Genomic DNA, 13,649 nt, shown 5'->3' with positions numbered 1-13,649 from the left:
AGTATGCTATCGAGGGTGCCGCTATTGGCCGCTGGAACCACGTGTTCCACTGTGGCGCCCTCACACTAATAGCGGGCCAGGTGGCGTGCGCCGCCATAGCTTACAGCGCGGTGGTGCAGAGACCTCTAGGGGTCTTTGACGTCCATGACGTCTGGCGGGGATTCAAATTCCACAGCACACAGTACCAGAGGAACAATAGACCAGAAGGAATGAATGGTATCATGAAGAGTATGAGGAGACAACAAGAACAAATAATGAAGCATATAAAAAGATGCAGGCCAGAAGAATGAGAATGCTTGTGGTTGACTGTATAGAAAAAAAGGTGTGCAAAAAAGCAGATATTGAAAGCAAAGAAGAGAAGCTTTAACGAAAGACAGTTGCAAGACATTGAATACCCACTAATGAAAGCAGTAAATTCTACAGAAAGGTCAATAACCTTAGAAAAGAATTTCAACCAAAGCAACACAGTATAGAGGGAAAAATTGTGAACTAGTAGCATCGCAAGGAGGAGTGTTACGTTGTTGGACAGAGTACTTTTAAGGAATTATCAGACTCCGTGAATACTGACACATGTGAGCTAACTGAAAACCAAGAAGTGGAAGAAGAGGAAAATGGGATGCCCTCAACACAAGAGGTTCGGCTAGCAGTAAAGAAACTAGCCAACAATAAGTCACCTGGCAATGACAGCCTGCCAGTTGAGCTTATTAAATGTGGTGGAGAAAATTTAGTTAGATGCATCTCAGATAAGTGGAAGCAAAAAGTCATCCAAAATGATTGGAATATTGGTGTGATACGTGCTGTGCATAAGAAAGGGAACATCCTGGAATGTAAAACTATAGGGGAATAACATTATTAAATACCGCATATAAAGTATTCTCCTCCATGCTTTGTGACTGTGTAAATTCTTTTGCAGAAAAAGTGGTTGGGAGATATCAGGCAGGCTTTAGATCTGGCAAGTCAACTATTGACCAAATGCAATATAGAAACACATAATATATTTGTTGATTTTAAAGCTGCAAATGACACTTTAAAAAGAAGTAAGCCTCTTGAAGACATGAATGAACTGGGCATACCATAAACAGTTAATACACCTCATATGTTTGATTTTGGGGAAAATAGATTGAAGAGTATGGACCCAAGGAAATTTAGTACTAAATTTTGAAACTAACTGTGGACTGAGGCAAGGGGATGCACTTTCATATGTGATTTTCAGCATTGCACTAGAGGAGGTAATAAGGACAGCTCAAATCAACACAACAAGCACAATATACAATGGAATGCTGCAGCTTCTGCCCTATGCAGATGATGTGGATATTATTGCAATAACAGAACTAGCTGCTAAAGAAACATATAGGGCACTAGTGATAACAGCAATAGAAATGGCACTGGAAGTGAACATCAGTAAATAATAATACGACCAGACTACAGTTTTAGAAATTTACCAAGTGCAATTAGAATCTGTTAGTGAATTTGTCTGTCTAGGAACACTGGTAACATCACAGAACGATATTAGTAAGGAAATAAAGCAGCACATCCACCTATCTAAGAAATGCTGTTATGGTCTGTCTTCACAACTTAGTCCAAGAATCAGTCCAGAAGAACAAATCGTCAACTGAATAAAACTTTAATACTTCCAGTATGAACATATGTCTCAGAAACTGGGACACTGATATAATGGGTGTGAAGAGCTCATAGAATATTTTAAACAAAAGGTGTTACACAAAATATATGGGGCAACTAATGAAGACGGAGGATTATACAAAGGTCTTGAAATAATAAAGGTAATTAAAATAAACTGCCTGAAATGAGTTGACCATGTTTTTCGTGTGGCACATGAGAACCCAACAAAAACAACACTGTTGCAAAACCCAGTGGGACAAAGAAGCAGGGGAAGACCAAGACTTTGTTACTTGGATGACATACTGTAGGATTTAAAAATTATTGGTGTCAGAGGATGGAGAAGCAAGATGCTGGACAAGGATAAATGGAGTGATGTCATAGAGCAGGCCAAGGCCCTTCAAGTGCTGTAGAGCTAGGAAGTTGTGGGATGCACAGAAACAAGTAATAGAAAATTTACATAATTTTAAAAAGTTAGAAACAAGAGCATTAAAGCTTATGATCGAAGTGATGTAACAGAAATAAATTGCAAGTTAACTGTTTTCTATTGCATATTTCTGTGGATTACGCACCAGTCCGCTGTAGGTAAGTGGTTGACTTTCCCTAGTTTTACGAATTAACATTTTGGGTAGTTCTAGTGTTTTCATTTACATTTTTATAGCTGTTGTGTAGCTTTGTGATATGATTCAGAAAGGCACACATCAATTGTTTTAAGGTTATTTAAAAATGAGCCACTGTTTTAGGTCATTCATATTTCTGATTTTTTTGTTTTTGAAAGTTGGCAGGTGTGTCAATATTTTGTTCAAAACTATTTTCAGTCATTGGTTATCTGCCTTCAATTCTTGACTCGGTCATTGGTTATCTGCCTTCATTTTTCTTTCATGATTATCTAGTTCTTTGTTCAAATTTTGCTCATGATCATCTAGACTTTTATTCAAATTGTGATTACCATCGGTTAACTTATGAATATCTGGTCTGAAACCTGCGACCACTTTTTGTAACAACTGCATTAACATGCCCACCCTCCCTATGTTTTCAACTTGATTGTTGCTGACCAGTGCCTCTTATGATTCAGTGTTCATAGTCAGATTTCAACTTTCATTTTCAATTGCTTGTACAGTTTGAATTTTGTTAATTAATCCTGATACATGAATAGGTTCCATATCAAAACCATCCTGATCAACAGTCATCTCCATTACTTACATCACCATTCTCAGTTTCACTTGCCATTGTTATACTGCACACAGAATAGTCCACTGTGTGTATCTTTTCTCTATTTCAACACTGCATGAAAAGCTAGGTGTTGCTGAAAATCTCAGCTTACTCACTGTGCATTTCTGTTGGTAATTGGACTCTGGATCCAAAGTTTGCAGTATATGACCTCCTTGAACTGGTCTCCATATATATGTTGACATCTTGTAGTTTGGCTTACATTAAATAATGCCACTGTATCGCTCTCAACTCAAAGGAGCTAATGAGATATTTTCTTTCTTTGGTAATTTATGGACTCTGACAACGGCACATTTGATTGAGATCATTAGTGAATCACAAACTTTACAGTTTTTCACGGAATCATTGCTCATTTCAATCAATTTACCTACACCCAGTTTTAGCTAAGTTTATGGTGCTGCGGTTCACACTGAAACCTTACGGGCATATAAAGCAGTGCAGATAATTAGCCTGTAAACACATTAGCAAGTGGGACTGACCAATGACTAACTCGAACCAATTCCGAACTGTAGTGACTGTGCAATGCAAAACACCTGCATGTGGAGCAACAGTAATCGCTATATCTGAAGGCCTTGGCAGTGGGCACAGATTACTCTAAAATGCTGAACTTTGCCAAAGCAGTGGCAGCTGCAGCAATATAATACATAATCTGTGATGAAGCTAATTGATAATCTTTGACAAATGTCACAAAGAATAACTAATGTATTAATATGGGAGGATACAGGATCCTCACAAACTAACGTAAGAAAGAACTTAAAATTGTCCTGCCAGATTGCTGCTAACTGAGCCTAATTGTACATTTCAGCAGTAAGTATATTTCATTAGATTGTATTGTTGTCATGCAGATATGGGTACATATGATAATCCTGAAAAATTTTCTAAACTTCGGACAGTTTAATGTGTAAAAATTACCCTGCTTATTCCATACATGGAATGATAGGTGCCAGCAAGGGTTGGGGGAGATTGGGCGGGAGGTGGGAGCAAGAGTGGTCACTTGCCCCCTCCTGGAATCTGGATACAGATTTGTTATTAATTACATAATTCTCTCAGATTTAAAACAATCATTGTATGTGACATCACTGAACTGCTGATTTAACTTTGCCAATTGTGATGAGAAATACTGCAGCTTTAGCAGGCACTGTCTGTCTTGGGTTTTCTTCATTGTCACTCGGTTCACAGAAAATTATGCCAATTCCTTTGTGTGGCTGCAGTTTTGGTGCTGATCTGTAGTCAAGATGGATATGAACCTTTACATAACTGCTGAAATATTGCCTTCAATCAGTCGCTTCGTTCAACCCTTACTGAGCTGTAGAAAGGATCCAGCCTAACACCCCACTGCATGGAATCTGTCACCAATTCTCAACACACAGACAGAGCAGCAATAGATGTGCCAGTTGTTAGCCCCCTTTTCCCATAGGGTTGCCATTCCTCTTGATGCGTGAAGAAATCACAACAGTGGTTTACCATTAGTCTGTGGAAAAAGACGACTTGTGATGACTTGCAGATTCTGCATGCAGATTTAAATGACAGAGCTGTTGTAGTGCACTTGGAGAAACACAGCCATACTATATTATAGGTGTGTACACCTATACTTAATCCCACTCATATCAGTTAAAAAAATTTAAAGAGAGGGAAAGAAGTATGATATTTCAAGGCCTAAATGATGTGCTCTTTGTGACTAGGACCTTGTCTAAGTATGTGGGTGCAATACACTGTCACATCCAGTCACATAGCTACGAATTCTACAGTCCAGTTGGCACGATGCGTAATTATGACAAACAGGTGAGATGAGGATTAACTTGGTGCAGGTCAGGGGTGCTAAATGTTGATTCTACCATCCAATTCAAATACAGGTCTGGGAAATTTCTCACGTTTATCTAATTGTATGTTGATCCTGGGCTACCCTTTAATGAACCCAAAAGAAATGTAGCTTTCGAAACACATTGTGTTCAGCTTCAGTTACACCAGTCAACATTAAAAAATTAGAAATCATGAAAGTTATACAATAAATCCATTAAGATGAACAAACATGAAATTAAAAAAGCAAGCCAAGTGTTATAGATAGCATCAAAGTTGAATAAACCACTGAAATACTTCTGCACTATTCAAAATATTTTCATAACTCACAATGGAAATACATCCTGAAATTCATAGATTTTTTTCCTTCAGCATAGAGAGTATAGTTCACTATAAAAGTCTTTAATTGTGTGCACATTTTGTAATTTGTTCCCTTTCTTCTGAAATTGAAAAAGATCTACTAAGAGCTTGTAAAATCTTTATAACATTATGCCTGGTAAAGTTTTGTATTGTGGACAGTTTAATTCAATAACTTCACTTAAGTTTTTTTTTTTTCTGTGAAAAACTTGTATCATTCCTAAATAACCAAACAGGTTATGGGCCCAGGTGCACTACTGCAGGAATTGAAGAAACACAAGCTGTAAGTTTTATATGTAAATGAAGTGTAAATTTTGAAATTCGCATATTGCAACTTTGTACATCAGTGTTACTTTTGGAGTGAAGTTCGACTATGGATTCGGCAACAGTAATATACATTGGTTTACTGGAAGGGCAATCAAATTGAAATACAAAGCAAATATCTGTCCACATGGTATTCCTGGAGCACTTGATATTATTGAAGGTGGGTTAGTTAAACCTGTAGAACTGGCAGAAGATGCCACTGCTCAAGAAAAAGAGACATATAAAAACAAACCAAATAATTATTTTAAGGCTGACAGCAATGCTTTAATTGTATTGACTATGAATATGATTGAGGAAACATTACAGAAAATAAAGTGTCTTATACATCTCGAGAAGTATGAGCAGAATTGTGTAAATTATTTGATAGTGTTTTGGAAGATAAAGTTTATGACCTTTGTTTAAGATTTTTTGGATATGTGAAACATTCTAGGGATGATGTAGCAACTCATATATGAAACTGAAAAATGTGTGGAATGGTTTGAAGCAAGAAAAGGCCAAAGATGTATAAATCTGGAATTACCCAATTTATTTTTAATCTGTAAAATTGTAGGCACACTACCCGATGAGTATTTTTCATTTAAATCCAGTTGGATGCTTATGTCAAAAAGTGATAGACTGTTGATAACTTGGCAGCTCAACTTTGTGCATATGAGAAAGCATTGTCGAATAAAGGAGGAGATTCTACACCTCAAGAGGCTCTTATAAGTAAGTCATTGAAACTGTCTCCTATGCAACTATAGTGGGAAGAGAAAGTTGTCTGTCATTACTGTAAGAAGCCAAATCATGTGATCAAGAAATTTTATTTCGACAGGGAAAAATCAGTTCATAATAAATTAAGAATGTTCATAACTGAAAGAAAGACTGCTGTGCATACAGTTAAAAACCTCTTTAAGTGATAATGGAGGAGAGTTCAACAATAAGCAGACAGGGGAGATTTTACAACATTTTAATCTTCCATACACACCGCAGCAAAATGGATGCAGTGAAAGAGAAAATCGTACTCTTGTTGAAACAGCCAGGGCTATGATGCATGCTCATGGAAACATTCCTCAGTAATTTTGAGCTGAAATGATAAAAATTCTGCAGCATGCATCCTGAATCAAACGGGACCGTCCAGTATTGTAAGGATGTCTCCATATGAAATGTGGTATCGAAAGAAGCCTGACATGAAGCACCTACATATAATAGGGTTTAAATGTTATGATGTTCCAAAACAATCATGGGAGAAAATGGATCAAAAAGCAATAAAAGGGATTCTGATTGGCTATGACCATGGCGATGGTTATTGGCTCTGGTGTAAGAAAATTGTCAGTTAATGAGATCACAGCATGTTATTTTTGAAGAGAAAATAATGCAAAAGGAAAATCCAGTAGTTCCTATGGATCTTGATGTCTCTCATTGGAAATCTCAGAGTCATCAGACAAAATTAGGAGCAAAGTGAAATTAAGTTTCCAAGAGGAAATGAGTTTGATAATTATGATAATTTACAGGGTGAAACTGAAGCGAATTTAGAACAAATTGAGTTTGATAATTATGATGATTTACAGGATGAAACTGAAGAGAGATTAGAACAATCTGATGGTGGAAAAATTAGGCCACAATTGCATGAACGTTTAATGCCAAAATGTCCGAAAGGAGTCCAACACTATGTAATGCAGTTAATGATCTATAAGGAACCAGAATCTGAGTCAACGAGATGACTAGAACCAGAATCTGAGTCAAAGAGATGACTGGGATGACTGGAAAGCAGCAATGGATCAAGAATTGGCAGGACATCAAGAAAATGGATGTGGACTGTGGAAGATTTGCCTCCTGGAAAGAGGACAATTCCATGTAAGTGGATATGTCAACTAAAGACTAATGCTTATGTGCTGGTTGACAGATTCAAAGCAAGATTGCTTATCAAAGGATTTCCTCAAAAGAAAGGGATTGATTATGAACAGACTTTCGGCCCTGTGGCAAAGATGTTGACTACTCGAACATTACTCAGTGTTGCAGCTAAAGATAAGGTGAACACTGCACATATAGATGTGACTACCACCTTTCTTTATGGCCACCTGAAGGAAATTACATTTATGACACCCTGAAGGTTGTAATGATGGTTCTCGGCAGGTATGTCGATTAATGAAAAGCTTATATGGCCTGAAAAATGCACCCACTGCTGTAATGAGGGATTCACTAATTATGTGATGGAATTAGGATTTAAAAGAAGTGAAGCTGCTCCTTGTCTCTTTATGAGACAGAAAGACTCTTACAAGGTTTTCTTTGTACTTGATGTTGATGATGGATTGATTGCGGCAAACAATGACAGTGAACTTAAAAAATATATTGGAAATCTTGAAAGAGAATTCAGAATAAAATCAAAGCCAGCATCATATTTCTTTGGCTTTGAAATTGATAGAAAAGAAGATGGGTCAATTCAAGTCAGTCAGACTCACTGCACCAAGAAGGTTTTGAAGCACTGTGGCATGAGAGATTGTAGAGCTATAGCCGCTCCAATTACAAAGGACGGTGGCACAGAAGACAAACCTTTGAACGCTGAATATCCTTAAAGATGATCAGTTGGCAGGGTTGGCACAGGTTCTGGGAATCAGGGAATATCAGATAATTTCAAACACATCAGGGAAATTAGGGGGGGGGGAACCACTGGAAAAATCTTGTTTTTGTCTCAGTAGATGAAATGGTTTATTTACCGAGGTGTCATGCATCATCACTAACTGGGTGCAGCTGAGTACATGGGCTGCTTCTATACTCCCTCATTACTACTGCTTGTCACTAGCCTTGCAGCTGCCAATGGGAAGTATGAGGAGCGGTTTGTTTGGACCTGATTCTCAGAGATTGTTGATGCAGCAGCCTGAGACAATGATCATGTGTGCATGAGTTTTGTCTGAGTGATTGTGTGAATGTGCGTGTGCTCTTGTTTTCTGACGAAAGCTATGGCTGAAAATTTAGTTGAGAGAGGATGATTGTCTTTTCTATGGGCCTGTCTGTGGCTCAGCAATCATCTTTATGATGAGTTGTGACCTGTCCTCATTATTATTGATTCTCAGAGTACTTGAGCAAATTATCTGTTGCATGTATTGATCACCGCGGTCTCATTTCATCAACATGCTGTCTGTGGCTTGTGAATTGTTGGCCACATGAGTGGATTTCCGTGCTAAAACCACAGGATGTTTCTGCAGGTATCTGTAATGGATCGGGCCTGCCGATCAGAAGCCATTCGCTTCCCACTAATGTGCATTGGATGTAGTCTCACCGACCTGCCCTCAGGCCGGGTCTGTTTCATGGTTTATCCATGGACCCAGGACTGTGGTGGTCCTCAGCAGGCCAGAGGCCATGGGTGATGGTTTTCAGGAATTGCAAATGTCTCACCACAAGTACGTTGTATCATGTGGCATTTTATAGACTTTCTATTTGTTCTAGTACAGTCTGGCACTTCAAAAGCAGTTTATATGTTAGAAAGTATAGACGTTAAGAAGAAGAAAATTGTGTCAGTCGCTGGCAGTTTGTACACTATATATTCTTATATTTCTCGAAATAAAAATCACGCAATACCTGAAAATAATAGATATAACACAGTGGGTAATAACTGACAATAACGAACACAGTAGAACCAACATTCCATTGTCGGTCACCTACAGTGTTGGTTTACACAATTATCCTCTACCTTATACACTTCTTTCAACAGGCCTACTTTTTTCTGAGGTTATTCCTGAAATCAGTGAAGGTATTTGATATCTGTCTTCTGACTCCAAGGAAATGCATGTTTTTGTCACCAGATGTGTTTCGTTTTGTTGAAGTAAAATAACATCACACATACACCATTTGGCTTACTTCCTCCATCTAAAAACAGTTCATTACAAAAGATGTTGATGTTAGTACTTAAGATTTTTGCTCACATCAGGGAACGCCATCTGCTTGCAATTTTTTTTTTTTAGATATTTCCTCGTTTGCACTATTTTTTCTTGTATCATAGATGCAAAGACAGGTTGTCAACGTACGTCTTCACTTACCCTTGAAATCTCAAAATTTGTCGGGAAAAATCCTAAAACTTGTCCGTAAATCGGGGAAATATAAGGGAATTTCACTTGAGGAAACTTGTGGCAACTCTGGTTGGGATTCCTGATGTATCTGATTTGTGGGACAAGACGAGACAATAGCATATGCTGTTGGAGGAGTATCTAGATGTCTTGAAAATCCAACAGAATGTAATGTAATAAGGGTAAAAAGAATTTTTCAGTATTTGAGAGGCACATATGACTATGGACTTATTTAAAAAAACGGTGAAGACAAAGACATTCTTGACTGTTCTAATGATGCTGATCATGGAAGTGATTTCGGGACTGGAAGATCTACCTCAGGTGTTCTCTGCCTGTACTTTGGTGCACCTGTCAGTTGGATGAGTCAGCTACGAACTTCCCTTGCAACCTCTACTACAGAAGCTGAAGTTGCAGTGGTTAGTGAAGCAGCGCGAGAAATGGTGTAGATGAAGAGACTTTTAACTGAACTTCGCCAGATAAAGGATTAGAAACCTTGTCTATGAGTGGACAATGAAGCTGCTGTTTGACTCGCACAGAATCTTGAATTTCACCGATGGACAAAACATATTCCGTGTTTGAGAATTAGTTACAGCTGGTGAAGTTAACATTTCAAGTGTAGATACAGAAAATTAACTTGTAAATTTATCAAGAAACCCATTATTTGCGGTCCGACTAAGGAAGTTATGGAAAAATACGAGAGTCTATAAGTTATTAAACAAGGGAGAATGTTAAATTTTTGCATTGTGAAAAGTTTTATATAATAACTTCACTGACATTTAAATATCTTTGGCTTACCAGGCACTAATTGTTTTGCATTTTGGCCTCAATGAAAATTTTATTATCGTTGTTAAGCATTATTCTGTTGACTTCCAATGAACTAGTATGTGTGTGTGTGTGTGTGTGTGTGTGTGTGTGTGTGTGTGTGTGTGTGTGTTGTTTTTCTTTTAAATCTACAAAAAAGTTGTGTCATTCCTAAATAACCAAACAATGCTTATCTTTCCAATTGATTTTCATTTTCTGTTTGCCTATGTATAAATGATTAATGAAATTTTTAACACTATAGGGCCTCCATCGATTGAATCTGAGCTGCAATCCCTTGGGACAGGAGGCTGTGAAGCACCTTCAAGTGATATTCACATCATTATCTAGCTTAACTTCCCTGAATCTTCATGCTTGCTCACTTACTAGCGGACCTGAAAATATGCATCAATGCCGTATGTATATCCTTGTTTGATAAATTAAACTTCTGATTGCATAATTTAAATTTTTTTATCAAATTATGGACACACCTGTGTTTTTTTTTTTTTTTTATACAGTATACTCACTTTCTGTTAACATGTGCAATAATTTCAGTCCTGTGATTTCTAATTTTGTGTCAATACAAATCAAGATTTGCTTTTCATATTTGGATTTTTAGTACCATCACAAAAAATTTCTGTCATCAGTTCCATATAATTGTTCCATGTATCATTTGTGTGAAGTATTATAAACAGTTACTTTGCCAACTCTTTACTGTTGTTAATTTTTGTACAGGGGTACAGACTTCCCATTTTCTAATGAGTATGTAAAAAATGAAAAGTAGTTTAATGTAGGCAGAAAGTATATTGTTAGTCTATACTATTTTTGCTACAAGTCTATATATAGATACAGGGTGTTTCTCGTAAGAGTTGTCAGGGAGATTTTCTCTGGTGTTTTGGCAGATATTTGCAATTTATTTTTTGCAGTCTGTAGCTGGATGCCGCCCAAACAAATAGTGACAGTAAAACATGGTGAATAACCAGTATTCCAACAGCAGTTACTACTAAGCAGTGCTACTGAGTGGCAGTAGCAATCAGCGTGGGCCTGGTTGGTGCTGTCACTGCCGGAGAACTGGGTAGTCTTCCAAGCTAATTAGGGACTGCTCTATCAAATGGGCACATCAAATTTCACTTTAAAAATCATTTTGCTCGTAACAGGAAATGAACCATTATTTTTCTATGAGCATTGGGCATCACATGAAAGACTTGATGATCAGTATTTGTTTGTCCTGACTCCAGCTATAGATTGCAAAAAAGAAAATGCAAATATCTGCTGAAGTGCCAGAGAAATGTGGCTAATGGCTCTTAGGAGACACACCCTCTATATGTAACTGTATTTAATAAAATAAGCTGTCTGTTTGCATTTAAGACTAACTTAGCTACCTGCCAATAAAAATAATTAATTTTTGAAAATATAATATAATTAGATGATACAATATGATTCAGTTTTTCCTTCTCATCCTGGGCAACTTTTCCGTAATCCTCCCCATTTCCTAAACCTCACCAGTCCTTTTCCTTCATCTTTCTTCCTTTCTCTTCAACCCTTCCATCAGAAGAAGGAGCCACTGGCTCTGAAAGCTTTCACATTTCACTAACTTTTATGTATTTTCTCCCGTCACTGCTAGGTGAACAGCTTTTTTGTCTATCCAGTTATATTAGCTACCTGTCAGTGATTCAAATCATTTGACACAATTTTTTGTCATAACATAATTAACTTCCATTGTCACTAAGGTCAAATTTAATTAACAATAGTGAAGATCCCCCCCCATCCAGTGTCGATGATATTTTGTTTGTTATTTTACTAATATGAATTGTTTAGTTAGACTTTGTTAGAGAATAATGTTACAAAAGTGACATCAAAATGTCTTATCTTTTCAAAGAGGTGTCTCATAAGTTGATCACACATAGGCATTGCATATTCTTCTTGCTTTGTGCAGTAAAATGTATTTTATAAAATCTTGTGCAAGGTGTGGTTTTCTGAACATTGTTCTCAGCAAAAGTTCTTTTCTAACTAACCTCTTGTATAGTTTGGTACATATTTGTCATTTTCTCTTCCTTTCTTTTTTGGCAGTTGAGTTACTTGAAGAACTGGATGTAAGTTTTAATTGTCTTGGTCTCGAAGGAGCTCGAGACTTCCTGAAACAAATATCTGCAGTAAAAATAAAGGAACTTAATTTGGGTAGCACACAGTCAGGATGTGAAGATGGCTGTAGTGCGATTGCCCGGGATTTAGCTATCTTTCTGGCTGGTGCAGGTTGTGAGCCAGAGAATTTGGAAAGCTTGGACCTCTCCAACTGTAACTTAAAGGATACAGATATATGGGAACTACTTAGGTAAAAACTACAAGACTGCTATATCATTGTGCTAATTGATAAATTTTTAGTAACTGTTATAATAAACATGACTTTAGTAAAGAACCTATTGAAATTGCCTATTAGTTAATTTTTTTCTTCTCATTTCAAATTTAGGCCATTACAAAAAGCAACAAACCTCAAGCGACTCCGTCTGCAAGGCAACACAGCTCTCACATCTGTTTCACTACGACGCCTTTTGCAATTGTGCATTCAACAAATCGACCTTTCAGGCTGTAATTCTGTGTTACTGCACTTAAGTGGCACCTCACCATTGTCATGGCTTCCACCTGTGAGTTATTCAAGAGAAATAATTGTGTCAGCAGATCTGAGTACTGTTGATTGGGGTGCACAGTGCAGCATCCGCAAAGCTCCAGGAGGACTATTGTTCATAACCTCAAATGCATAATTTGTTTTATTCATTATGAATTAAAATTTTGAAACCAACCATTTTTTACCAGATAGATTATAAGGCATATACATCAATCACATAGTTATTGCAACACATAATAAGTCGGTATCCTCCATTCAATTATATTGTTGTTTACAACAGGTGTATTGTATGTTCGCTCGAGTTACCACGATATTGTTTGATATGAATTGTATAGCAGTGATGGCTGCTTGCTTGTTTTAATTGTAAACAATTATATCTTTTCTCAATAAAATTTTTCAGGGTATATGACCACATTGTCAGTACATAAAATTCTCCAATGTTGTAAATGACCTTCCTCAAGCAAAACATCCTGAGGAATTTTATATACTGACAGAGGGGTCCCATACACTGAATCAAAAAATTTATTGGGAGTGACAACGGCCACAGAAGCCTACACTTACAATTATATCTTTTGTGTAATTCATTTCTGTGCACTGATGAATCTGTGTGGATGAGACAGTGATATTATGTGGAACACTCAGCTAAACCTCTGTGTTCGGTAAACTGTTTGAAAGAGACTCAGTTTAGAGATTAGTTCTACATATTATGGAATTACACAGATCAACAAGATTGAAATTTGGCATCATAAAAAAGGCTAATAGATCATCATTACCAGTTTATTAAATCAGATTTACCTTTCCTCTGTGCTGTCTTTACATACACAATGCATACATTGTAGTTTATTTAAAACATCGAGTTCAAA

At 37.1% G+C, this 13,649-nt stretch overlaps 1 protein-coding gene across 4 annotated transcripts in view; it reads left to right on the top strand.

Annotated features, from left to right (window-relative positions):
• The window catches only part of LOC124607036 (tonsoku-like protein), a 276,592-nt gene extending 263,243 nt beyond the window's left edge, over window positions 1–13,349 (top strand). For all 4 annotated transcript variants that reach the window (XM_047139207.1, XM_047139205.1, XM_047139204.1 and 1 more), the window contains 3 exons: window positions 10,429–10,579; window positions 12,234–12,495; window positions 12,631–13,349. In XM_047139207.1, coding sequence (XP_046995163.1) covers window positions 10,429–10,579; window positions 12,234–12,495; window positions 12,631–12,922 — 705 coding nt within the window. In that variant the 3' untranslated portion in view covers window positions 12,923–13,349. The remainder of the gene's footprint in view (window positions 1–10,428; window positions 10,580–12,233; window positions 12,496–12,630) is intronic.
• Window positions 13,350–13,649: the final 300 nt, after the last annotated feature.

The sequence above is a fragment of the Schistocerca americana genome, chromosome 3, assembly GCF_021461395.2.
Source record: "Schistocerca americana isolate TAMUIC-IGC-003095 chromosome 3, iqSchAmer2.1, whole genome shotgun sequence".
Taxonomy (NCBI): Eukaryota; Metazoa; Arthropoda; class Insecta; order Orthoptera; family Acrididae; genus Schistocerca; species Schistocerca americana.
This window is presented reverse-complemented; position numbering and strand designations above follow the sequence as displayed.